We start from the raw sequence: 27,742 nt of genomic DNA, 5'->3' as shown, positions 1-27,742 counted from the left end.
ATACAAAAACCATTACTAACATGAATCTAACAGCGTACCAAAAGCATTAAATTAAAATCGAATGACAGTGAGACAAGTTGCAAATAATTAAAGAGTATGCAGCAGACTTCATTTAATACAACTTATAACTTCCACCCAATCTTTGACATTTGCCAAAAACAATCACTATACTCATTTTCCCACCTTCTCTTATTTGCTATATAAACCCCCACACCCTAACTCATTACACTCATCAAACAAACAAACATTCCAAACCAAAAATTCAAAACAAAAAAACACATTTTCTATTAAGAAAACAATGGCAAACATGAAGGTAGCATGTGTTGTTTTGTTGGTTTGCATAGTAATTGCACCTATGGCAGAAGCTGGAATCTCATGTGGAACTGTAAATAGTGCTCTTGCTCAATGCATTCCTTACCTTAAAGGTGGTCCTAGTCCTTCTCCAGCCTGTTGTGCTGGAGTCAAGAGACTCAACTCCGCCGCCGTTACCACACCTGATCGTCAGGCTGCCTGCAACTGCTTGAAAAATGCTGCTGGTGCTATTTCTGGTTTGAATACTAACAACGCCGGTGCTCTTCCCGGCAAATGTGGTGTTAGTATTCCATACAAGATCAGTACCTCCACCAACTGTGCTACGTATGTGTCTTATAGTTTTGTTTTCTAGTAAAATTTTACAATTTTTTTAGTATTTTTTTCATAAATATTTTTTCTTTCACTGCTGATTTACTGACTTGTTTTTGTTGTTGTATTTATACAGCATCAAGGCTTGAAGATGACATTGCAGATGCAAGATTATGGAAACTTCTCACTATATATGAAAGTTCCTTTTAATGCTATTAAGAATAAGAATGAGAGTGATGGAGGCTCATGTTATATGTGGCCCTATCTTCTTGTACCAGACTGTATTTGATAGTTTTTTATGTGTTGTTTTATAAATTACATAGTGAAATATTTTAATTGGGTGTTTTTATTTAGTTAACTAATTTCTTTTATTTAATTTCAGTTTGTGGATCTTGTTAACAAAATAAAAATATCAAAAAAAGTAATACTCAAGACAAGATTTTGAAATTTAACATATGAAACATAACATATGAAACATCATTCCAAGAATGATCCAAAATAATTGATCCCTAAGCAAACGTGTCTGAACACGATTCTCGAACACTAGCCCCAATAGCAAAACCAAAAACATGCTATAAACTAAAACTCTACGAGTTGCAGGAGAAAAAAACCAGTGGCACAAAGCACGACAGCAGGCTTCAAAAACGCGGGCAGCAGCATAAAAACACCAGCCCGAAAATGATCAGTTACACCAGCAGAACACAGCTGAACCAGACGCAGCAAAACACTAATCGAAACCAACAGCACTGAGCATAAAAACCCTCAACTGGCCTGCAACTACAGCCTTCAATAACACTGCAGAGAAACAAAACTACAACCTCCAAAACACACCAAATTTAACATAGCAGAGAAACAACTACAGCATCTTAAATAGTTGCTAATATGATGATATCTTTCATCTATTTAGCATAGACTCCATAATGCACTACAAAAAAAACATTATAGCAATAGACTCCTTTGTATCCCTAGCAACTACTAAATAAACCAACATTAAGCTTTGTTTGTTCTGAGTACAGATTATAGCAGCCTAAATAGGTAAATTTTTCAAAACAATATGATGGTCCACAATTTGTTCAAGAAATGGAAAGGAGTTTCAAGAAAAATAAGCAACTAGAATATCTATTCATGTCTATTGTAACGAGAAGTATAGAATAGTTTTTAGGAGTTTAAATCATGAAGGCCAAGTGCTTCAGAAAGGTTGCCTAAACTTTCAGTTCAATATGAACTCACAGTTATGACTATTTTATATGCCAAAATTGATTTAATAACAAGACATGCCGGGATTTCGTAACTCACCTTAGATGCATTGACCAACTAATACAAAGAGCCTCTTCCAATGTAGTCTATAAGGGCATAATACCCTATCAATCTACAGATGGATGATGGATCATCAGATGCTGATGCATCCCGTTATAGAAGTTTGATTAGGAACCAACCATGTCTTACTGCTACGCGACCAGATATCATGTACACTACAAGCCTTAACTGATCGAAAGTGCAAAACTGGATTCTTCCAGAAATGCTTGGTCTTATAACTGATTCTCTGATATATCTCTTGATGACCAGTTTTTGTACTTTGAAAGGATGTCCTCAGATGATTCAGTTGATCATCAAATCATTTCAATTTGCACAAAAAATGAATTCATTTCGCAACAGAAAAGTCGCCAAAATCCTGCATTAACGTAGTCATCACATCAGTGACCACTAGGCTGAGACCGATTACAAGGTCGGGATTTTAGTTTTTCTAAAAATAAAATACTTGCTTGAAAGACTATATGTTACAACAAACAAACTCTAGTGCTAGTGCATGGGGTAAACAATTTTATCCAGAGCTTATAGAGAAAGGATCACACATGTTACAAATTGATGTTTATTCCAATAAAGGTGGCCTCAAAATTAACACCAACTTGATATCCTGGTGGTGATGGCGCTTCAGATAGAAATATATATGGATCTAATAATTATGCAATTGAGTTAGGCCACAATGAATAATTAATGTTATCATAGTTATAATATGCCATGGTTGCATGGTATCAGAAACAAACAGAAAGCTTTTGTGAAAGTTGGATTTCATAAACAAATGGAAATAAATTATTTATGATTTTTATGTGCAAATTTATCATTTGTGAGAAGAGTGTTGAGAAGGAAGAAGAGAGAGGTGGGTGGCACCGTGTTGAAGTCTCTACTCTCTAGTGGTCATTTTGTTCATAGTCTTACTTTGCCTGAAAATTCTAAGGTTGATCATGTTAAGGCTTATATGGATAATGGTGTGGTGTGCTCACTATTCATGTTCCTAAGCATAGAATTGGGAACAATCGTGTTAGGAATGCTCAAATTTCTCATGTGTGATTTGGAAATGAGTTCTCTATACATGTATTAGAGATGGTTAAGTTATTGATATTATTTCATGAGTTTATATTTCTCTTTAAATAAAACTGTTCATTTGATCGAGAAAATCTCGACACGTCTTATATGAAGAATGTGATTAATGTCTAGATAAACACTTGTGTACATTAGACACAATTAAATAAAGAACAAGTAAGTTGTCTTATTCTATATGATATACTCCATCCGATCCTATATACAAGATAAAATTTAATTTTTAGATTCATTAAAAATATAATGTATGTAAACCATATTATGGATCTAGATTCATTAAAAATCTAATGAATCTAAAAAGTAAATTTTCTCGTATATAGGACAGGAGGTAGTATTACACCAAGACATTTTCTAGAAGCTAATGGAACTTAACTGTTTTCTGTTGGCTAGTTGAATAGGAAGTCTAGTCGGTTACTCTGTTAAGCAATTGTAACTTACATGATTGTATACAATATATAGTAACATGTACCGTAGCTTGTAGTATATAAAAACACTTGTTGGTAATTTTTCTTTTTTTTGTTGAAGGTTGGTAATTTTTTTTTTCAATGCAAAGTTGGTAATTTTATGGACCAAAAATATATTTAATTTTAAGATTTCTTTTTGTTGAAGGTTGGTAGTAAAATCTAATGAACCATTTTTTTTTTTGTTGAAGGTTGGTAATTTTATTTATTTTTCAATGCAAAGTTGGTAATTTTATGGACCAAAAATATATTTAATTTTAAGATTTTTTTTTGTTGAAGGTTGGTAGTAAAATCTAATGAACCATTTTTTTTTTGTTGAAGGTTGGTAATTTTATTTATTTTTTAATGCAAAGTTGATAATTTTATGGACCAAAAATATATTTAATTTTAAAATTTTTTTTTAAAAAGATTACAATATAAAAATTATTTTAAAAAAAGAAATTAAAACAAACGGTCGGTGGGTTACATTACAGGGATTGTGAAATATGAGTGTGTTTGAATCTGTGCATTTGTGAAATAAGAATAAAAATTCATTCTTTCTTTTTCTTTTTCAAGAAACAAGAATCTATTTTTCTCCCATTTTCATCTCACCAAAAATTACACTTCCGATTCTTCCAAAATCTCTCGCATTCTCATCGATTCTTCCAAAATCACACTTCGAACTCACAATCTCCGCCGATTCTTCAATGATCGTTTGTGTGCATCTTCCGTATCCCGCGATTCTTCAATGAGAAATTTTCAAGCTGATTTCTGAATCAATTGATTGCGGTATCAATTCTTGTTAATTTCATGTCTATTATATGGTTCTGAACATATATTTTCTGATTCAAGTGATTTTCTATATCATCAAGTGATTTTAGGGTTTTGATTTCAAGGAGATTTTAACTCTGTTTAGGGTTTTGTTTTTTCTAATTTGATGTTATGTATGTTTAGGATTTGACATTTCATATTTGATTTTAAGTCGATTTTCACTTTGCTTAGGGTTTTTCTTCATCCTCATCAAGTTTGATTTATGCATGTTTTTAGTGACCTAAATGATTACTATTGCAATATTTGACTTCTTTGTATATGATTGTTAGTTGTTTTTATAAACAATTTTGTTGTGATAGATAAAAAATTGTTGCCTAGTACATATAATGTTTGTAGTGCTGGAGGAATTTGGTTTGTGATTGATTTTGGTGGAGCATTGTGTGGTTTCGTTCGATTAGGATGAATTCTAAAATTTATACATGTGATGTTCCAGGCTGAGGTTGAAGGCGAAAAAGAGAGCTATGATGTAAAAATAGGTGAAAAGTGGACTATTAATTTATGTTTGTGATATGAAAATGTGGCTGGAAGTGGACTATTAATTTATGTTTGTGATATGTTGCAGGGATGAGGTAGAAAGCAAAAAAGATAGATACTCCATGATGCAATAATAGGTGAGAAGGGGCTATGAAGAGCAGGATCATCACTTCTTTTTCCAGCATGGAAATAATCTTAGACCTCCAATTCTTATTTTTCCAGGATCAGCAGGAGCTTACGCATATCTCAGATTCTTACGGGGGAAAAAGTCTCAAAGTTGACTATGATGCAAGGTAATTTCAAATTTCAATTGTTAGTGATGTAATATATTGAACAACTTTTTTATTATGTCAATTGTTAGTGTTATACTATATTAATTGTTGCACCTGTATTTTCATTGATCAACTTCGTATATACTTATGCAGAGCAAAAATATGCTTCTAGCATCTGTAAATAACATGTTCTTGATCTTTGGTTACTATGTTATATACACATAACAATGACTTAATGAATAATTTGGTGGCCCATTTAAAATTTTGTAAGAGATTGGATGTCTTGATGCCAAAAAAATATTGAATAAATTACTTAATGACCCTAGTCCCTAAATATGAAATCTCTTTGTTGCTATAATTGCTACTCAAAGCAATTGTCCCAATCGGTGTCCGCTTTTCCATAAAAAAAATTATGAATTTTTATTCTTAGTAATGCATGAATTGATATATATTCTGCTTTGATGATTCTTAGTCCATAAATTCAATTTTGCAACTACAATTAGAAGTGATTTTGCATTTTGAACTTAATGACCCTTGTGCCTAATGTTACATAAGTTTTGTAAGGAATGAATGTCTCAATGACCCTTGAGGAAAATGCATTATGAATTCTTTATTCATAATGAAAAAGTTGGATGGTCCCTTTTTGGAAGTGATTTTACATTATGAACTTTAATTGAGGAAATGTGTTCTATCCCAAAAAATTTCAATCTTCTACTTATTGGTTTATAATCAATACCATATTCATAATGAAAAAGTTGGATGGTCCCTTTTTGGAAGTGATTTTACATTATGAACTTTAATTGAGGAAATGTGTTCTATCCCAAAAAATTTCAATCTTCTGCTTATTGGTTTATAATCAATACCTATTTGGAACAATGATGAGTTTTCGAATGTTTCATTATTGATTATTCAAATACCTTAAATCTTCTGCTTCAATAAAATGTGAAATTTCAAATTTTGTAAGAGATTAAATGACTGATTCCCCAAAAATGCTGGATAAATTACTTAATGACCCTACTCCCTGAATGTAAAATCTTGTTGCTGCCTTAATTGCTACTCAAAGCAATTGTCCCTATCGGTGTCCGCTTTTCTATTAAAAAAATTATGAATTTTTATTCATAGTAATGCTTGAATATATTCTGTTTTGATGACCCTTAGTCCTTAAATTCAATTTTGCAACTGCAGTTAGAAGCGATTTTGCATTATGAACTTAATGACCCTTGTCCCAAATGTTACTTAAATTTTGTAAGGGATGGATGCCTCAATGACCCTCAAGGAAAATGCATTATGAATTCTTTATTCATAATGGAAAAGATGGATGGTGGCTTTTTAGAAGTGATTTTACATTATGAACTTTAATTGAGGAAATGTGTTCTGTCCCAAATATTTTCAATCTTCTGCTTATTGATTTATAATTAATACCTATTGGAACAACGATGGGTTTTCGAATTTTCCATTATTGATTATTCAAATACCTTCAATCTTCTGCTTCAATAAAATGTGAAATTTCAAATTTTGTAAGAGATTGGATTTTCTGATGCCCCAAAAATGCTGGATAAATTACTAAATGACCCTAGTCCCTGAATGTGAAATCTTGTTGCTGCCTTAATTGCTACTCAAAGCAATTGTCTCTATCGGTGTCCGCTTTTCTATTAAAAAAATTGTGAATTTTTATTCATAGTAATGCATGAATAGATATATATTCTGCTTTGATGACCCTTAGTCCCTAAATTCAATTTTGCAACTGCAATATTATGAACTTAATGACCCTTGTCCCTAATGTTACATAAACGAATTTTGTAAGGGATGGATCCCTCAATGACCCTCGAGGAAAATGCATTCTGAATTCTTTATTCATAATGAAAAGTTGGATGGTGGCTTTTTAGAAGTAATTTTACATTATGAACTTTAATTGAGGAAATGTATTCTGTCCCAAAAATTTTCAATCTTCTGCTTATTGGTTTTTAATCAATACCTATTTGGAACAATGATGGGTTTTCAAATTTTTCATTATTGATTATTCAAATACCTTCAATCTCCTGCTTCAATAAAATGTGAAATTTCAAATTTTGTAAGGGATTGGATGTCTTGATGCACCAAAAATGCTGGATAAATTACTTAATGACCCTAGTCCTTGAATGTGAAATCTTGTTGCTGCCTTTATTGCTACTCGAAGCAATTGTCCCTATCGGTGTCCGCTTTTCTATTTAAAAAAATTATGAATTTTTATTCATAGTAATGCATGAATAGATATATATTCTGCTTTGATGATCCTTAGTCCCTAATTTCAATTTTGCAACTGTAGTTAGAAGTGATTTTGCATTATGAACTTAATGACCCTTGTCCCTAATATTACATAAATTTTCTAAGGGATGGATGCCTCAATGACCCTCGAGGAAAATGCATTATGAATTCTTTATTCATAATGGAGAAGTTGGATGGTGGCTTTTGAAGTGATTTTACATTATGAACTTTAATTGAGGAAATGTGTTCTGTCCCAAAAAATTTCAATCTGCTGCTTATTGGTTTATAATCAATACCTATTGGGAACAATGATGGTTTTCGAATTTTTCATTATTGATTATTCAAATACCTTCAATCATCCGCTTCTATAAAATGTGAAATTTCAAATTTTGTAAGAGATTGGATGTCTTGGTGCCCCAAAAATGCTGCATAAATTAATTAATGACCCTAGTCCTTGATGTGAAATCTTGTTGCTGCCTTAATTGCTACTCGAAGCAATTGTCCCTATCGGTGTCCGCATTTCAATTAAAAAAATTATGAATTTTTATTCATAGTAATGCATGAATAGATATATATTCTGCTTTGATGACCCTTAGTCCCTAAATTCTATTTTGCAACTGCAGTTAGAAGTGATTTTGCAGTTAGAAATGATTTTGCATTATGAACTTAATGACCCTTGTCCTTAATGTTACCTAAGTTTTGTAAGGGAAGGATGCCTCAATGACCCTTGAGGAAAATGCATTATGAATTCTTTATTCATAATGGAAAAGTTGAATGGTGACTTTAGAAGTGATTTTACATTATGAACTTCATAACCCTTGTCCCTAATGTTAGATAGGTTTTGTAAGGGATTGATGCCTCAATGACTTTTGAGAAAAATGCATTATGAATTGTTTATTCATAATGGGAAAGTTGGATGGTGGCTTTAGAAGTGATTTTTCATTATGAACTTAATGACCCATGTCCCTAATGTTAGATAAGTTTTGTAAGGGATGGATGGCTCAATGACCGACCCTTGAGGAATATGCATTATGAATTCTTTATTCATAATGAAAAAGTTGGATGGTGGCTTTTGAAGTGATTTTACATTATGAACTTAATGACCCTTATCCCTAATGTTACATAAGTTTTGTAAGGGATGGATGCCTTAATGACCTTTGAGGAAAATGCATTATGAATTCTTTATTCATAATGGAAAAATTGGATCGTGGCTTTCAAAGCAAAGCAATTTTAATATGAAATTTTACTCAAAATGTGGATTGTGTTGATTATCTTATTATGGCCCTAATTGTCCAAGTGTCACTAGTGGCGTGGTATACATGATGAGCTCACTAACTGAAAATTCGACAATAAGATGGATAAAATGATAAATATACTTTGTTCCATGATTTTTGTAAGGGATTGTCTTGGTGGCTCCAAAATGTTGGATGATGCATTTAATTGAGGAAATGTGTTCTGTCCCAAGAACTTTCAATCTTTTGCTTATTGGAAATTTCATTCCAACATATTTGCCTTGTTTGGTTTATAATCAATACCTATTGGGAACGATGATGGGTTGTCGATTTTTTCATTCTTGTGTATTCTAGAACTTTCAATTTTTGTAAGAGATTAAATGTCTTGATGCGATGAACTTAATGTCCCTAGTCACTGAATGTGAAAGCTAGTTGTTGCCTTAATTGCCACTAGAGCAATTGTCTCTATCGATGTCCTCTTTTCTGTCAAAAAAATATATATATGAACTTTTATTCATAATGCATGCATGTATATCTATTTTGATTTGATGACATTTAGTCCCTAAATTCTATTTTGCAACTGCAATTAGAAGTGATTTTCCATTATGTTCTTAATGACCCTATTCCCTAATGTTTCATAAGTTTTGTAAGGAACGGATTGCCTCAATGAGACAATGACCTCAGAGTTAAATGCATTATGACCCTAATCGATGGTAGTTATTGTCTTTTTAAAACCCTTATCGTGAAACAGTCATTGAGATGAATTTTTTTTCATTATCTATAAAGCGTGGTGTGGTAAACATGAGCCCACGTACTCAAAATTGTTGCCTAGTACATATAATGTTAGCAGTGCTGGAGGAATGTGGTTTGTGATTGATTTTGGTGGGGGCATTGGGTGGTTTCTTTCGATTAGGTTGAATTCTAAAATTTATACATGTGATGTTACAGGGCTGAGGTAGACGGTGAAAAAGAGAGCTATGATGTAAAAATAGGTGAAAAGTGGGCTATTAATTTATGTTTGTGATATGAAAATGTGGCCGGAAGTGGACTATTAATTTATGTTTATGATATGTTGCAGGGATGAGGTAGAAAGCAAAAAAGATAGATACTCCATGATGCAATAATAGGTGAGAAGGAGATAATTTTTAGCGTGAGATTTATCAACATTGTGTGGTTTCTTATGATTTCATGACTTAATGAATTGGATTTGTTTATAACATTATATAAGCTACTTATTGATTGGTTAAAAATTGTTTATAATTTTGATGACGTTATGAACTGGATATGGTACAGTGGAATTGTGTTTGCTAAAGCTGAACAGAGCTGGTGGTATGAAGAGCAGGATCGTCGGTTCTTTCTCCAGTATGGAAATAATCTTAGACCTCCAGTTCTTCTTTTTCCAGGATCAGCAGGAGCTTACGCATATCTCAGATTGTTACGGGGGGGAGTCTTAAAGTTGACTATGACGCAAGGTAATAGATATCCATGCATGCATTATGAATAAAAGTTCATATATATATTTTTTAACATGTTCCTGATCATTGGTTACTATGTTATATAATCATAACAATGACTTGATGAATAATTTGGCCCATTTACTTCGTATTATTTTTTATTTTTTTGGTCAAGTACTGTGTATTATTATTAAGGGAAAAAAAGACATAAGAATTGGAGAACAAAAGAAAACACAGGTTTGGTATTAGGAATTGGAGAACAAAAGAAAAACAGGTTTGGTATTAGTGGTGATGCAGATTTGGATAATTGGAATTAGAAGAAATGTGAGTTCAGTGTTGGAAGCGAAAGAAGCAAGAATGTTGTTGGTGGTAGGCCAAAGTTGTTTCTCTTATATTGTTAATTTGGTTAGAGCATATCATGCAAAGAAAATAATGCGCAGAATTGCTTTAGCATTAGGTGGATCACCATGAGTTTGAATGAGATAGAGCTTGTGATCTATTTTGGATTATGCGTATAGTTTGTTACCCTGGCGTAAATGACATAGGATGGTAATGAAATCAATCTAGCCTATCTAGGACCTGAATATCTCTAAAATTCTTACATTTTTTATCTATGTTTGTTAGACCTTACATTATTGAACTAACGCATCATACAACTAGGGCTTTTGACAGAGGGTGTTGCTTGCATAGAATCTACTAACAATTCATTAAGAATGATTGGATCTTCTGCTTGAGTAAAAAAAAAACCTTAATCGTGTAAAAAGACAGTTTTTTGTTTGACAGGATAATGGACATATATGGTTTATAATCGATACATGTTGGGAACGATTGTGGCTACCGATGATTATTCAAACATATTTGCTACGGTAATTATGGGATAATTCAAGAACATTCAATCTTCTGCTTGAAAACACGTACGAAACTTTAATTAAGGAAACATGATTTTGTATTATGAACTTAATGATCCTTGTCCCTAATGATAGATAAGTTTTGTAAGGGATGGATGCCTCAATGACCCTTGAGGAAAATGCATTATGAAATCTTTGTTCATAATGCAAAAGTTGGATGGTGGCTTTAGAAGTGATTTTACATTATGAACTTTAATTGAGGAAATGTGTTCTGTCCCAAATATTTTCAATCTTCTGCTTATTGATTTATAATTAATACCTATTGGAACAACGATGGGTTTTCGAATTTTCCATTATTGATTATTCAAATACCTTCAATCTTCTGCTTCAACAAAATGTGAAATTTAAAATTTTGTAAGGGATTGGATGTCTTGATGCCCAAAAAATGCTTGATAAATTACTTAATGACCCTAGTCATTGAATGTGAAATCTTATTGTTGCCTTAATTGCTACTCAAAGCAATTGTCCCTATCGGTGTGCGCTTTTCTATTAAAAAAAATTATGAATTTTTATTCATAGTAATGCATGAATGAATATACATTCTGCTTTGATGACCCTTAGTCCCTAAATTCAATTTTGCAACTGCAATTAGAAGTGATTTTGCATTAAGAACTTAATGTCCCTTGTCCCTAATGTTACATAAGTTTTGTAAGGGATGAATGACTCAATGGCCCTTGAGGAAAATGCATTATGAATTCTTTATTCATAATGGAATATTCATAATGGAAAAGTTGGATGGTGGCTTTAGAAGTGATTTTACATTATGAACTTTAATTGAAGAAACATGTTCTGTTCCAAAAACTTTCAATCTTCTGCTTATTGGTTTATAATCAATACCTATTGGGAACTATGATGGGTTTTCGATATTTTTTATTCTTGATTATTCAAATACCTTCAATCTTCTGCTTCAATAAAATGTGAAATTTCAAATTTTGTAAGGGATTGGATGTCTTGATGCCCAAAAAATTACTTAATGACCTTGGATAAATTACAAAATTCTTATTCTCAAATATTTAAAAGTTGAAACTTAGACCCATTTCTTTAAGGGTTAAATAAGTTTTTATTTTTATAAATATCTCGGATTTTGTTTTGGGTCTTGCTAACGAGTGCCCCCCTCCCTATAAAATTTTTCAACAACTTTTGGTCCTTTAAATATTTTCTTTCACAACTTTTGGTCCCTAGTTTTAATCAAACTCTTGTGTACTTTTACATTTTTGAATAATTTTTTGTTTTCTTGTTTATAATATTATAGGAACATCTCCCATAAAAATTTAGAATTTTTTAACATAAAATGAATTATTTATGAATTTTATGTGCAAATTTATCATTTGTGAGAAGAGTGTTGAGAAGGAAGAAGAGAGAGGTGGGTGGAACCGTGTTGAAGTCTCTAGTGGTCATTTTGTTCATCGTCTTACTTTGCCTGAAAATTCTAAGGTTGATCATGTTAAGGCTTATATGGATAATGGTGTGCTCACTATTCATGTTCCTAAGCATAGAATTGGGAACAATCGTATAAAATTAAAAATCTTATACCAACAAAAAAAATAATAAAAGCAAAAAGCATTGGAGGCTAGAACTAAAGTTCTAATTATATGCACAGTCTTCTTTCCTTTAATTTCCTTTTGAGTTTTCTTCTTCATCAAATCATCTTGCTTGTTTACTTGCAAATGAATTATGGAACAATTTTTTCTGCACAACGAATAAAATCTTCAAATTCAAATCTGTCATATTCCAAACAACGTTATACGCATATAAAAACCATAACATCATTGTCCAATATTAATACTTTTTTTTATAAGAAAAATAACATTAATACTTTAAGTCATAACAAACTTCTTTGTTGTTGAAATGTATGATTTTTTTTATTTTTTTATTTTTTTTATGTTTTGTGCTTAACTTGTGAAATGTAAAATAAAGAGATTCTTCTGTAAGTTTTTGAGGTTGGGTTTGTTAGGCCTAGCTAGAATAAGTATGCTCTTGGGCGCACACGTGTGCTGGCTCAGAGGCAAGGCCTGTGTGCCAAACTAGCTTAGCTTGAAAACTGTCCTATATAAAGGACCTTGTAATCACTTTTGCAAATCAATGAAACACTTTCACTCCTAACAATTAGTATCAGAGCCTTAACTGGGCCTGAGATAGAGTTAGTTACTTTAGTTACAACGCTTTTCCTTTCTGTTACAAACGGTGTAACCATTTCTTGCATTTCAAGCTTCTTCATCTGCAACAATGGCAGAATCTTCCTCCTTCATGCAACCATCAATTCCCAAATTTGATGGGTTTTATGATCATTGGGCCAAATTTAATGGAGAATTTGATTCGACCCAAAGAATATTGGAGTCTAATTGAAACTGGAGTCGTTGTAGCACCTGCAAATGCTACACCAGAACAAACACAAGCCGCAGCTGAAAGCAAATTGAAGGATTTGAAGGTAAAGAATTACCTTTATCAATCCATTGATCGTTCGATTATTGAGACGATTCTTGAGCGCAACACCTCAAGAGACATATGGGAATCTATGAGAAGAAAGTATCAAGGCTCAAATAAAGTGAAAAGGGCTCAATTGCAGAGTCTAAGGCGCGAATTTGAGATTCTTTGTATGAAAGAAGATGAATCTGTGAATGACTTTTTCTCAAGAACCCTAGCCCTGTCCAACAAGATGACAACATAGGGTGAAACAATGACTGCAAGTACGGTTGTTGAAAAGATTCTTAGGTCCATGACCTCCAAATTTGACTATGTGGTATGTTCAATCGAGGAGTCTCGTGATGTGACTGCAATGTCCATTGATGAACTGCAAAGTAGCTTGCTTGTTCATGAAGGGAGGATGAAGAATCATAAAGCAAGAGAAGAAGAACAAGCCCTTAAAGTTTCCAATTTTGGAAGAGGAAATAGCAATTCAAATAGAGGCAGAGGTCGTGGCTCATCAAGGGGTCGTGGCAGGGGTAGAACAAATTCTAATACTTCAAAAGAGTATGTAGAATGCTATAGATGTCGCAAGCTTGATCATTATCAAAGTGAATGTCCCACTTTGGGAAAAATGCGAATTTTGCTGCTGAATTCAATGAGTATGAAGAGATCTTGATGATGGTACAACAACAGTCTTGCAACAATACATCAGATCATGTATGGTTTCTTGATTCTGGATGTAGTAACCACATGATTGGTACAAAGGATTGGCTGTTTGAATTTGATGATACATTTAGAGAGACCGTAAAATTGGGTGATAATTCTACAATGCAAGTAATGGGAAAGGGCAATGTTAAACTGTATCTAGCAGGCAAAATTAGTATAATCACTGATGTATTCTATCTCCCAGAATTGAAGAACAATCTATTAAGCATAGGGCAACTGCAACAGAAAAATCTTACAACTGTGTTTAGTAAAAACATATGCAAGATATTTCATGAAGAAAAGGGCTTGATTGTATCAACTAAAATGACAGCCAATATGATGTATATTCTTTTAGCACCTGTGATGCTACCAACTTTCTTTCAAACTATCAACAAAAATGATGGATATCTATGGCACTGTAGATATGGCCATCTCAGTTTCAAAGGTTTAGATGCCCTATTCAAAAGAGATATGGTAAAGGGACTGCCTAAGATGAAGGATAATCAAGAGTTGTGCTCTGATTGTGTTACAAGCAAACAACATAGAGACATTATCCCTAAGAATACATCATGGTGAGCCACTGCAAAACTAGAATTGGTACATTCAGAAAATGTGGGCCTATAAATCCAACATCAAATGGTGGTTCTAGATACTTTATAACATTCACTGATGATTTCACTAGAAAGACCTGGACCTATCCATTGAAAGAAAAGTCTAGTGCATTTGATGCATTCAAAAGATTCAAAGCAATGGTTGAGAAAGAATCGGGAAACCGATTCAAATGCTTCAGGACAGATAGAGGAAGAGAGTTCACATCAAGCAATTCCTACAATATTAGCATGAATGAATGGCATGTACTAGTAATTGAGAGTCAGTTTCAAATACAACACACTCCCAACCATTATTAATTGCCACATCAAAGCCATTCCTTCTCCTTCCTTCTGTCATTGTCATATCAGCTTGCTTCCAACCTGTTTGAGCTTGGATGAATCTCCCTTCATAATCACGAGCACAACACGCCCAAGAAGTAATTCCTTGCGTACTATGGAAACCCGCAACAATGTTACATTTGATCCACCCTTGTGATGGCTTTATCCATGACTCGCCTTCTTGCGTTTGGTGACTAACATTACTGTACATTCTGTTATTTTGCCCAGTAAACCACTCTTGCCACATAACATAAGCTTGCTGTCCCAACTGAAGAGCATCGTGCTTATGATCATTCCAAATCCAATTGTTGCGGTTTTGCCAAATACACCACACAAGAACAACAACACGCCCAACTTCGTTCTGCTCAACATGCCTGCAAACATCGAATATAAAATCTGCAGCGTTAACAAGTTATTGTTGTCTACTTGGAATAATATGTTCCAGCCACGCCGTGGTCCAGCTAGCACAAACAGCTACACAGTTCAGAAAAACATGAGCTTCGTCTTCAATATCCTCATCACAAAAACCCACTTGGGTTGGTGAATTGGTATTGGCTTGAGACCTAGAAGTGTGCTCCTCTTGAGGTCTGAGGTTCGATTCTCTCTGGTGCCAATTTGGGTGGGATAATTTAGCTTCTTCAAAAAAATATCCTCATCACAAAAAGGACAATTCATCACACAATCCACATGGCGTTGAATTAATCTCCGCCGCATCGGAATACAGCCCCTGCACAGTCGCCAAATCAAATGACGAGTTTTCGACGGCGCATTCACTTTCCATAGGTCGGACCACTGCTCGTTCTCCTGATTACTAGAATTAGGTAACAACTCCTTCATGACCATATTATACCCTCCCTTCACCGAGTACAACCCATTCTTATCATCATTCCATATTAACCTATCCGCTTGCACTAACGGTAATAACGGTATCGATACAATCTCATGAGCTATGGTGAGCGGAAAAATCTCATCAATTTTTTCCACATTCCATCTCCTCTCCCCTTCCACGATCAAATCCTTCACCTGCAAACTATACACCTCGGGCCTTTGTGGTGCTTGAATCCGACCCCTCAACCATGGATCCCTCATAACATACTTTTTTTTTTACAACCAATAACTTATATCATTTCATTATTCAAAATGAGAGTAATACAAAGATGTATTGACTCAAAGGTACAACAATAAGACCAAGACAAAGCCGCCCTAGCAAGAGTGTGAGCAACATTGTTCGCTTGCCGCTTAATAAACTTAACCATGAAGTTTGGATTACATGATAATATATTATTAATACTACATATAACAGAACTAAACTCGGAACTACCAACATGTAAATGATGAATTGCATCCACCACGTTTTTGGAATCCATCTCAAAAATAACATGAGATATGCCTCTTTGTCTCAATGTCTTCAATGCTTCTAATAATGCAATGGATTCACCTTCTACAATGAAATTTACATGAGGGTATAATAGACAAAATATAACTTCAAATTTTCAAAATAAAATGACAAGTAATTTGAAACAATTTTTTTTCTAAAACGACAAGTGATTAGAAACGAAAGGAGTATATACCAGCTCATCCAGGCAGTGTCTAACTTATGTAAAAAAAAATACTAAAAAAATAATTAAGGCTATTGTTATTATGAAAAGTCCACACCAAAACTCATGTATTCTCTTTATCTCTAGTATAGAATAGTATATATATATATATATATATATATATATATATATATATATATATATATATATATATAATTTAAGTAAAAAAAATTAAATGTGAAGAATTAAATATGAATTTTAAAATTTGAAAAGATAAAAATAAAAGTAAAGAAAATCTTGACTGTAAAATCAATTTTGAGTTTTTTTTTTTTAAGAATCTTTTTATATTGTTCTAAACATGCAAAACAATCAATTAAAAATACTATTTAACATTAGAGATTTAAACTAGTGCATAATAATTTTCTAAGGACAAAAACAAAATTTTATAATTTTATAAAAACAAAAAAAAAAATTTAACCCTATGAATTTTAACAAGAATACAGTATAAAAATATAGGGGCCAAATAAAAAATTTGATAATTTTATTTATTTTTCGATGCAAAGTTGGTAATTTTATGATGACCAAAAATATATTTAATTTTAAATTTTTTTTTTGCAAAAAAAGATTACAGTATAAAAATTATTTAAAAAAAAAAATTAAAACAAATGGTCAGTGGGTTACAGGGATTGTGAAATACGAGTGTGTTTGAAATATAAGTGTAAAAAAAGTAGCTTCCTGCGTTTTACTCAAAATTTTGCATTCACTTTTACATCAAATTTACTTTCAAGGTAAAAACATTTAAATATAAATCATTTTATTTCAAATTCAATTGTAACTAAATCAATGCACTCAAATTTGTGCGAGGCAGGCGCAAGCTACTTTTTGTAATTAAACTAATAAAAAAATAAGGATGAAAATGCTTAGAACCACACTCAAATCATCCTTGGCATGACAAGTTCTACAAGTGCAACAATTTAAGTAAAGTTATTATTATCAGAGTAAAGTGAAATCCACAGAACCTAACAATCAAGACAAGAAACAGAACAGAATAATGGCCTCAAAATCTACCAATATCAAAACCTATGAACTTTAAAAAAAAACATGCAAAGAGAGAAACAATATATGTTTTTGGCAGGATAAAACCGCAAAACAGTAAAATCAACAAATGGGAAAGCGAACATACGTAGTGTCTTCCTCGACCGAATGAGACCATTTAGCTTGACTTGCATAACCTTAGGCAATATTGTCTTGTCCATTTTATCTTTCCCAGTTGGGGCAGAGAAATCGCGCCCCAAAATATTGTCAGTTTCATCGTTGGCAGCCCGATCATCTGTACTAGACTGGAAGAAAGCACCCTTGTGATAATATTTTTGCATAAATCTCCATTTCTTCTTTGACAATTGAGAATGTTTTGGATTCTCCCTTTCCCACTCTCTCCTTTCTTCCTCTGTCATGTTCCTCACCCTCTTAACTTCTTCTTTTATCTTCAACTGTGCATCACCCCGATCGTCCCTAGACTCATCTCTCTAACTTTCCAAGCTTCATATTCTTCTGCCTAGTTGATTTGATCACCAATGTCCATATCAGCATTATTAGCTTTAAATTCAGTATTTTTCTGATCTTTCCGTATCTCTTCAAAAACAATTTGCTTTGTTTCAATCCTTCTCCTTTCCTCCAATATCCTTTTCCTTTGTTCCTCGAGAGGCTCCTCACGCTCAACACTATATAGTATTTCTCTCAAATTTAAAAACAAACACCGGCTTCTCCATATAGCCACTCCAACTCCAGTCAGTCCAGTGTACTCCTCATCAAAATCAGTCTCATACTCATATTCCTCCTCCTCTTTCCTCTTCCTCGTCCCGAGGAAGTACTTCCTGTTGCTCTCTCTGAAGCAACTTCGCCTTAAGTAGCCTTCTTCTCTCCGCTATAGCATCATCATCCTCAAATTGCAATCCTTCCTGACTCTTTACCTCATCTTCAATACTACAAACAACCTCAGCCTTCCGAATATTGTGTGTGATATAGAAAACGTGTGAAATAACTAATAAGTATTGAATGAAAACGAAGAAATTTGAATTTGAAAGAAAAAGTAACAGTACGAACCAACTAACGATTGATTACTCCCTCCAATTTCAAATATAAGTAAAAAAATGACTTTTTATGTTCATCGAATAAAGAGTGTATATGAACCATAAAATGATTCAAATACATGTTTTATTCAATGAACCTAAAAAGTTATTTTTTTGCTTATATTCAAAATCATAGTATTTAATTTTAGAAAAAATAGAATATGGTATGACATGGATAATTAGTTTACACAGTCATTTAATAACCCGTGTATTCCGCCATATCAACCCAATTTAATGGCGTGACATGGAGAAATAGAAAATTTCTACCCGACATTAGTATAAATATATATATTTTTTTTGACAACTGTATAAAATTAATTTACACCCGATAGATGCCAGTCTTCTTAGGTCACTTGTCTTCTTAGGTTACAATTGTAGTGCATTGTGGAGTCTATGCTAGATGCCGGATATCGGTTTTCTTAGGGTCAGTTGTCTTAGGTTACAATTTATAATATAGATCAATTAATTTTAAAAGTAAATATTCATCATTTATAATAGTGAACTACAAGGAATATATGAGAACAATTTTTACAAACGTGTAACAACACAAGAATGATGTTATTATATTCCTAACCACGCTTCCCAGGAATGTTTATGTTACCTTAGAAACAAACAAACCCTAACTAATATGCATCAACCTTCATCGATTAACAAAGATGAGAATAGAAATTTCCTAATTAATGGTACCCTCATTCTTTCCATTACATTAGTTTATACTACTCATACATAAATGGGAAAATAATTAATGGTACTCTCATTCTTTCCATTACATTAGTACTCTTGACATCGTATCTGACTGCAGCTTCCTTCCTTCTGGCACTTGACAGAACTTTTTATCTTCTATATAAGCCTTTATATTCGCAACAATCCTTGTCGATTCTGGTACATTTTGTGATTTCAGACCAACTAAAAAGTTGTCTGAGATAGCGTTCAACATCTTTAAGAACTGAGATTTATATCTTTGAAATAGAGCAAATCCAGCCATCTGCAGACAAAGTAGAATTAGTTAACCTTAAAAGATCCATATGTCAAAACACCAAACATTTTGCATTACTTACTTGCAAGAATGTATCGAGTGAAACAGCTGTATAAAGATTGGCTGGCATATAATTCAAGAACCTTGCAAGCCACGCCCAACCTTCTTGCAAACCATGCAAATTTTGAATGTTGGGAATTTCAGTCTGTCAAAACAAGCATGGTTAGCTGCTCAATCAGGGAGATGAGAAAATGTAATGGACAAAATTGCAAATATTGTTCAAGTGACAGACCTGAACCAGTGCACCGTACAACTTCATATACGATTCTAGCCGCTTTAAATAATCTTCTGTACCCTCCAACTTTTCACCGTCTTCTCGATAACCGATACTTCTGAAGTATGCCTCTTTTGATTGAAAGATAGACTGAGGGGGTAGAAGAAAGAATCCAGATTCAACAGCATCAGTACTCCCCACATTTGTGGAAATCATATTTGTAGAACAATATGCATAGGCCATAATATCAGAATAAATAGTTTCAGATAATTTTTAAATTGTGCCAGTTGAAGCACAACCATGTTGCTTCTTTGACAGAGTAAAATGGGCTCAATCCTTTTATTTAGGCAAAATATGACAAAGAAAATTATTGTAGCAAAATAACTTTTCCCTGCTTCAAATTCACTGGTTCCTCAAAAAAAATAATTGCTAACATGAGGCTAGGAAGCTACACAAGAAAATGTATTGCTCAGTAATATTTTCAAATTCTATATAATTACCGTTTTGTAGACCATGTGCTTTGGGACGGTATAAAGGCAGGCCCTATGAAGCTCAGCCAGCAAAAGATCCATTACATATGGGACCTGTCTTGCAAATGAAAAACAATTGAAGCCAAAAGCAAATAAATAATTATAGAGAATCAAACATTTATATTCATTCTATACTTCATTGAAGGCTTAACTATATACCATCCTCACAAGTCCAAATTAAGCCGAGAGGCTAGATATTAAACATGGTGTACCTTAGATGTAATGAGAACAATGACATAGGCAATTGCAAAGGGAGCACTACCAGGGCTTGAACAGGATGAAACAACCTGTAAAGTTTGTTGTCAGTAATCACACCTACATTTATTAAAAGCCATAGATTCTACCATTTCTTCTTAGTTTTTGTTCATCATTTGGAACATTTGAAACCAATACATGGATTTCAGCCACTGTTATTTTAATTTGATATCAACTTTTTCTGATGTCAAAATTTCTTACTTTACAAATAATCATTTAATTGTAAGACATTTCATAATCATTCTCATATTTAACCAATACCGAAAATGGTATCATATAGAAAACGCATCAAATAGTAATACACACATATATAGAAAAAGTTTATATAGATTAATCATAATTTATAGTTTTGATATTTTAAGTGTTGTGTAATGTCATTAATCGAATATTCCACAAATTTAAACTATTAGGTGAAGATACATAAACGAATTTTATAAAATATTTCTAACGTCCCCTCAAGCAAAGAGTCCTTTCGGTTTTGAAAGTGGACAATGCATGGTCCTAACTCCTAACTATTCTTGCTAAAATTCAACCTTTTTATTAGAAGAATGGGGCGTTAAGGATCAAACTCTAGACTTTGTGGTCATAAGAGGCACCCACCCTGTCACAAACCATCCTAAAGAATTGAAGTTAATAGGTGAAGACACGTGAATGGAAAAACTTATAGTTGTTCATTTATTTGCTACCTCCCATATACAGTTCACTGATTCAAAAATAACATTTACAATAAATAAGCCCAGGTTTAAGATTAGTTTATTGTCCCTGTTATGCTCTTTGTTCTTTTCAAATAAAGCAGAAAGATATTATATGCCAATGGAATCTGCAAAAATACTAAATCACCTTTTTAACAAATATCTCAGCACTGATTGATTGAGGGCATTGACGATCATTCAAAAGATTAATAAGTTCACTTGCTTTTGATCTGCAGAATGCCCAAAAGAGTAAATAGGCATGTAAGGATTGAGATATCCTTTTGGACATAAATGTTTTCCCTTATTAAAATGTACAAGTAAGAAAGATATATTGACAACAGCATTATGCATTTGTGAAATTTAAATATTTACCTCACCTTACATTGTGACTTATTCCCCTTATTGTCTTTATATTCCGGGAAATATGACTCTCATAGCGGGTATAATCCTGAACAGATGTTGACACATAAACAAGTCCCAACGTACTTTAAAGTGCGGTGAAGTACAAGCAAACTTCTTGTAAAATAAATATGCATTATAAAGAACATAATTTTAAATTTTAAAATAAGATAACAAATATGACAAGCAAAACCAAGTAACCAACAAATAAATGGTGTTTCTTATTGCATGCAAGATACTAAATTAAGAGCTTTAAGACAAAGGTGTTCAATATCTGTTTTCAACAATACCTGTTTTGAACTTGATCTCATAATTTGGTTTCCCTCACACAGCTCTTTCAGTTTCTGTAGCCTACCCTGCTCTATATTTAAAGCATTTGCCGCAGCTCGATATACATAACCTAAGGATTGCGTAGGTTTGTCATATCTTATATCATAAAACGATAAAAAAATAAAATAAAATGATATATAGTTCTAGACATGCACACGGACGGAGAAGGATTCAGCAGTGGGAGCGGAATGGAAATTATTGGTAAATTCATATTTAGTTTTTTTAATCTTAGCACCTAAATGTTTGATTAAAAAAGGTGAACAACTTCATGATTTACAAAAAAATCTTATGTGGAAGAATTAGATCACATATAAATATAATATCTACATATCTACATATAGATAATGTTAAAAGGTGGAGAACTCGTGAAGGTGAACAGCTCAATATGAGACAGTGTATAAATTTAGCTTTAGTCTTTAATCCTTTTACTCTAATTCATAATATAGACATTTTGTTTTTAAAGTATAGACTCAATATATCACTATGTATATGTAACATATGCATAGAGCAAGACTGACTTTATAATAATGTTTGAAACAAAAGGAACATTTATTATACTAGATTTGTCAACTTTTTGAACTCAGAGAGATGTCAATTTGATCCGTAAATGGGGATCCCTGTGGGGATTTCCCTGTTTGCAGACCCGAAGACGGATAATTTTTCCCCGCGGGGATGGGGATGGAGGAAAAAGTTCCCCCAAGAAAGTTTGGGAGTTTGTGAATGGGATTTTATCCCACGCTCCGCAGAGACTCCGTCCCCGAATAATTTATTAAAATAACCTTTATATGTATATATTTAAGTACTTTATATGTTATATTTATTTATATTTTCACACAATGTGCATAAATTTATTTTTATATGATGCTTATTATTGTCACAACTCATAAGACTCACAATAATGTCTTAATTTTTTATTTGTTTTATCATTAAACTGTTTTTTACAACTAGTTTGATTGAAAATAGTAGAAATTTGATAATTTTTTTAACGTTGATGGATCCCCGCGGGAACTGTGGGGTTCCGCAGGGATGGGGATAGAGGAAAAATACTTTCGAAGCGGCGAACGGGGATGGGGATCATTTTAAATGGTAGGGAATTGTGTGGTAAAGTACTCCCTGCTCATTCCCCGCCTTGTTGACATCCCTAGCTCAGAATATTAGTCTTCATTATCATTAATGTAGCATAAGTTGCTATGAAAATTTCAAAACTTTTCAATATAACATTTTAAGATATGCAAAAAAATGAGATAAACAATTAAAATAGCCAGAAAATATATTTCTGTATTCTTGAAATTTATACATTCTATTATGAAATATAAATTATTTCAAAAGACTATATATTAATACTTATTTTGCTCTCTGGATGCACATGAGTTCAACCACATGAATATATCAAGTAACAGCAATGAAACCAAAGCCTTCAAGCTTTACAAAGTGTGGTTCAATGCCTTTTTAAAAAGAATATATTTAAAAAGAATAAAAAGTGTATGAAGGGAACTTTTGTACTTAGCAACACAGTGACTGAAGTTAATATAGGAGATTTATAAGTATTAATGACACCAAAGTTTTTGCTTATGAAAATAGTTTCATCAAATAAATATTTGACGAGACAAGAAAGAGGATAAAAAGTTTTACCAGTATACAAAAATAGAGAGAAACAGCCGATTTCCAACTAAATGGTAGTAAAAGAATATGGCAAAGCATTTTGGCATATTGGATATGGAGAAACGGGTAAAGGGAAAATTTGACGATGGAAAGAGATATTCAAAATGTGATGAAAAGTGAAAATAGAAAACCCATACCGGATTCCTTGGTTTCAGTATTTAATGGGCTTGATTTGGTACTTTCTTTGGCGTCCTTTTCTGCTCTTCTTTCAGCTTCTGCTGCTGCTCTTTTTTCAGCTTCCATTGCTGCCTTTGATTTGGCTTCCGTTGTTGCTTTTCTTTCAGCTTCCAATGCAGCTTGTTTTACTTCCTCAGCTTTAAGTTTGGCCTGCACCCACAAAATTTAGATATCGTGAATGAATGGCCAGTTGGGCTTAAGCCTCTAAAAAGAAGATTGGTAGCAAAAATGTATGCTTCAACTAACATTAACAAGACCCATATAGTGGTGGACATGGGAATTACTAACAAGGTCAGTAGCCGGTAAAGTGAATAGATCAAACCAATGCAACAATAAACGTACGTGTGTCAGTTTAGGACTCTCCAAACATTACTCAAACAAAAAAGAAGTAACCCAACACTTCACTTTGTATTTGTGAACAGTCAAAATAAAATATACGGGTATGGTACCTCTGCTTCAGCTTTAGCCTTTTCTTTCTGTTGCTTTTCCTCTTGCATAGCAACCTTTTTCTTGGCTTCTTCATGCGCTGCATCATTTCTTATTTTCCTTTCTTCTATTTGTGATCTGAGTTCACGGTCCCGTTGAACAGCTGTCAAGTGACTATCAAGTGCTTCTGCACTACAAAAATTGGGAGATGCCAATCATCAGTTTCTTCGTTTTCAACATTTTTAACTCGTTCAAACACACCAGTTATCTAACAAAAGAATGAAAGAACAAGAGAAATAATGTTTTGGGTGGTATAAGAGCAAGTCTGGTAGAAAATATGCTGCATATGTCAGATATTAGTTATCAACACCAAATCACACACAATCAAGCCCAATATTCATGCAAATGAATTTATAATATAGTTGCAGAATCATAGAAGGAAAGAGAAAACGAGAGAAAGTTGAGAGTTTCTGGTTCTGATGATTCAGAATCTTGAAGTATTCAATTGTTAGTTAGAGAGGATTAAAATGTAGAATATATATTTATAGGTAGTTGGAACAACCAGCTCCTAACGGTCACAACAGAATTCTGGCTAAAGGGATTACAATGGAAAACCCAATCTCTATTCCTAATAATTAATACAATAAAATCTGATTCCCCAACTTTAAATTAATGTGCATCATAAAGAATTGTCTTCCAGTCTTCCTCCTATCAAGTATAAACGAATCAGTCATGTATCCTTTCACCAATATTTATTGAAGAGAATTGTGACACATATAATGGCCCCACCTCACTCAAATAAATGGTAAAAAATGTTTAATGGATCTCTACTAGTGGTGCAACAACAAAAGCACCGTTACACAAAATAACCCATTATTTTAAGTCTGACAAGATAAATATGTTGTAGAGTGGAGAAATCATGTTGTCTTTAAAAGAAAAGATAAAGAGGGAGGACGAGACAATGCAGTCTTACATTTGGCGCTGATATTGAGTGTCAAACTTTTTATCCAACTCCTGCCTTGTTTCTTTGAATTTCTCAACTCGAAGAAGGGAAGAAATGGAGTTCTGACTTTCATTCAGTAGAGATGTCTCTAATACTGAGATCTTACTCCTAATTTCATCCTGTGAATCAAGAAGATCAGAAACAAACATGTTATACAACACAAAACAAATCATGATGTAATTTACTACAAGTTACATGTCAATCAAGAATGGTAACAAGTGCATTGGTATCAATAATAAGACCACTCACCTTAACCCTCAGCTGGTGTTCCTGTGTCAATTCAATTAAGGCACCTTCTACCTCCCCAACTTTATTCATTAGGTAAGGTTGCACTTCAAAAGCAGGGTCAACATCGGAATCATCATCACTGTCGCTGAAACATAAAAGGAAGTGACAAAACATTACTATCAAATCAAAAAATTCCACCAGAAACAGGACGATAACATTGTTAAATTAAAAAGAGAGGTAAGCTTCGAAAGTTGACTTTATCATGACTTGAAATATGAGAATAAAGCTATGGTTCACGAAATAGGCACCTCAGATAAAGTTCATCATAATTGAAGCGTTTGCCGGTGCTGGCTGACACTAACGCTTTGTCATCGTCATCGTCATCCTCGCTCTCCGTCTCATACTCAGGGGCACAAAATACAAAACTTCTACCTTTCTCAATTTCTTTCCCACCAGATAAGTTAAGCCTAAAAAAGTCAACAGGGTTCAATTTGACAGCAATGACATGCTCATAATTCATAAACTTATTGTTTTGAAAAAGTCATAATAAAAAAAAAAACTTGATAGCCACTGAATGCAACTACACAAACAGAAACTGCACATTGGTATCTTTCAACAGAAACCACAATTCCAACATTATTCAATTGAATGAGGCAATGGGGTACATTAACATACGGAAAATACTGTAAAATAAAATAATACAAACATGGAAAATAATGCTAACATAACATGGCCATTTGCACAAACACTTGGTGTTCAAAAACACAACAAAAAATACACTTATCATCAAATTATAAAGTTTTGGATTCTCTTTAACTGCAGCTAATGTAATGTTCAATTCTATCACTAATCCCGCGACTAAAATAATTCAAATTTACTAAATTAGATAAATTACATCTCTTTGTTAAGCAACCAAAAAAATGCAATTCCTCATATGATTGAAGTAGCACCTTGATGTTGTTTTATGAAAATGCAATGGTTGAGTGGAAGAATTAACGCCGAGTTTGTTCTCCAAAGCATTGAGCTCGGAGACAAGAGCATCGAAACTCCAATCAGGTTCAGGATCAAGGTCAGCATCAATGTCATTGTCACCTACTCTTTGTGAAGTATGATGAAGTTCCAATTTTAGAGCTCCCCTGCAAATTCAAATTCAAATTCAAATTCAACTCTATGAATATTAACAAGAAAATTATTGAATTGAAACATGTTAGTGATAATGTTCGGTAAAAATAAATAAAATAAAAATTACATTTTTATTGTTTCGTTGAAACTAGTGGTTTTGGAATGGGTTATGGCAAACCCATTAATTCATCATCGTCTTCGTACGAAAGACAGAATCGCCAACAAGATGGAAGGGAAACAAAGCAAGGTAGTTTCAACTTGCAACCCCTTTTTATATTTTGCTGTTTTTTTTTTTTTTTTTTGAAAGGGGGAAAGAAAAGCAACAAGATGAAAGAGAGTGCTTGCGTGCGTGGCAGAAACGCAGATTTTGAGTTTTACAAACCGCTGTTTGCATAAGCTGCTAATCCAAGTAGACCCTATATATTACTCTCCTTTTTTATCGAATAAATTATTACTCTATTGTTAATTTATGGGTAAATTCTAATATGGACCACTTCATTAAGTGGTGACCAGTCATGAATTAACATTATAACGAATACGATGAAGGGGAAACAAAGTAAGTAGTTTCCCTTTTATATTTTGTAGTCATTTTAGTCCCTGAATGTACAACTAGTTGTCATTCTTGTCCCTGACTGAAGGAAAAAAATACAAAATAGTCTCGTCTCTACAATCCGTTAGTCACTTTAGTTCCTGACGTTTAAAATGACAGTTAACCTTACAAAAAAAAGCTGATGTGGCATTTTTTTGGGGACACATGACACGTTGACTAGACATTAGTTGGACATGTGGCATGATGATATGGAGAGGGACCAAAACGACAATACGAGAGACGAAAATGACAATATTTTTTTCTTCTTCCTTTCATCCTTCTTCATCTTCTTCACCTTTTCATCTTCATACATTCATCAATAAGACATTGAATTTTAAATCCAACTTTATTAAAAAAATCATCAATAAAAAAATTACAATATCTTCTAACAAAATTCCCAAATCTCAAAAATTTTAAAGCGATTTTGTCTTTTCTCTCATCAACCGTCATCTAAATCTCACCCAACCCAAAACACATAACAATAGATCATCATAACATTGTTCCTCTTTTCCAACTT

At 33.1% G+C, this 27,742-nt stretch overlaps 2 protein-coding genes, 1 long non-coding RNA gene and 1 pseudogene across 5 annotated transcripts; 2 read left to right on the top strand and 2 right to left on the bottom strand.

Moving 5' to 3' along the window:
- The first annotated feature begins 212 nt into the window (after positions 1 to 212).
- Positions 213 to 957, top strand: LOC123907397 (non-specific lipid-transfer protein-like). Its single transcript, XM_045957656.1, has 2 exons — positions 213 to 636; positions 758 to 957. The coding sequence occupies exons 1-2, from the start codon at positions 299 to 301 to the stop codon at positions 768 to 770; spliced, it is 351 nt and encodes a 116-aa protein (XP_045813612.1). The 5' UTR covers positions 213 to 298; the 3' UTR covers positions 771 to 957.
- Positions 958 to 3,995: 3,038 nt separating this feature from the next.
- On the top strand, positions 3,996 to 11,420 carry LOC123908840. 3 transcript variants are annotated; one of them, XR_006809741.1, is made up of 8 exons: positions 4,001 to 4,229; positions 4,705 to 4,747; positions 4,834 to 4,882; positions 4,968 to 5,038; positions 9,442 to 9,485; positions 9,572 to 9,620; positions 9,787 to 9,965; positions 10,731 to 11,189. It is a non-coding gene; the product is annotated as an uncharacterized LOC123908840 (long non-coding RNA). The 3 variants fall into 3 exon arrangements; XR_006809742.1 differs by having other exon boundaries at positions 3,996 to 4,229; positions 9,787 to 11,420; XR_006809740.1 differs by lacking the exon at positions 9,442 to 9,485 and having other exon boundaries at positions 3,996 to 4,229; positions 9,787 to 11,189.
- Positions 11,421 to 16,013: 4,593 nt separating this feature from the next.
- Positions 16,014 to 18,782, bottom strand: LOC123904927 (annotated as a pseudogene).
- Positions 18,783 to 19,101: 319 nt separating this feature from the next.
- LOC123909523 (mRNA export factor GLE1-like) lies at positions 19,102 to 27,030 on the bottom strand. Its single transcript, XM_045960363.1, has 15 exons — positions 26,764 to 27,030; positions 26,465 to 26,650; positions 25,823 to 25,981; positions 25,536 to 25,659; positions 25,257 to 25,405; positions 24,307 to 24,475; positions 23,818 to 24,007; positions 21,979 to 22,088; positions 21,667 to 21,737; positions 21,438 to 21,519; positions 20,555 to 20,629; positions 20,313 to 20,396; positions 19,831 to 19,962; positions 19,621 to 19,743; positions 19,102 to 19,547 (listed from the first exon to the last, which is right to left on the bottom strand). Coding segments are annotated over exons 1-15 (1,875 nt in total). The 5' UTR covers positions 26,766 to 27,030; the 3' UTR covers positions 19,102 to 19,328.
- Between the last annotated feature and the right edge of the window lie 712 nt (positions 27,031 to 27,742).

The sequence above is a fragment of the Trifolium pratense genome, linkage group LG2 (assembly GCF_020283565.1).
Source record: "Trifolium pratense cultivar HEN17-A07 linkage group LG2, ARS_RC_1.1, whole genome shotgun sequence".
Taxonomy (NCBI): Eukaryota; Viridiplantae; Streptophyta; class Magnoliopsida; order Fabales; family Fabaceae; genus Trifolium; species Trifolium pratense.
This window is presented reverse-complemented; position numbering and strand designations above follow the sequence as displayed.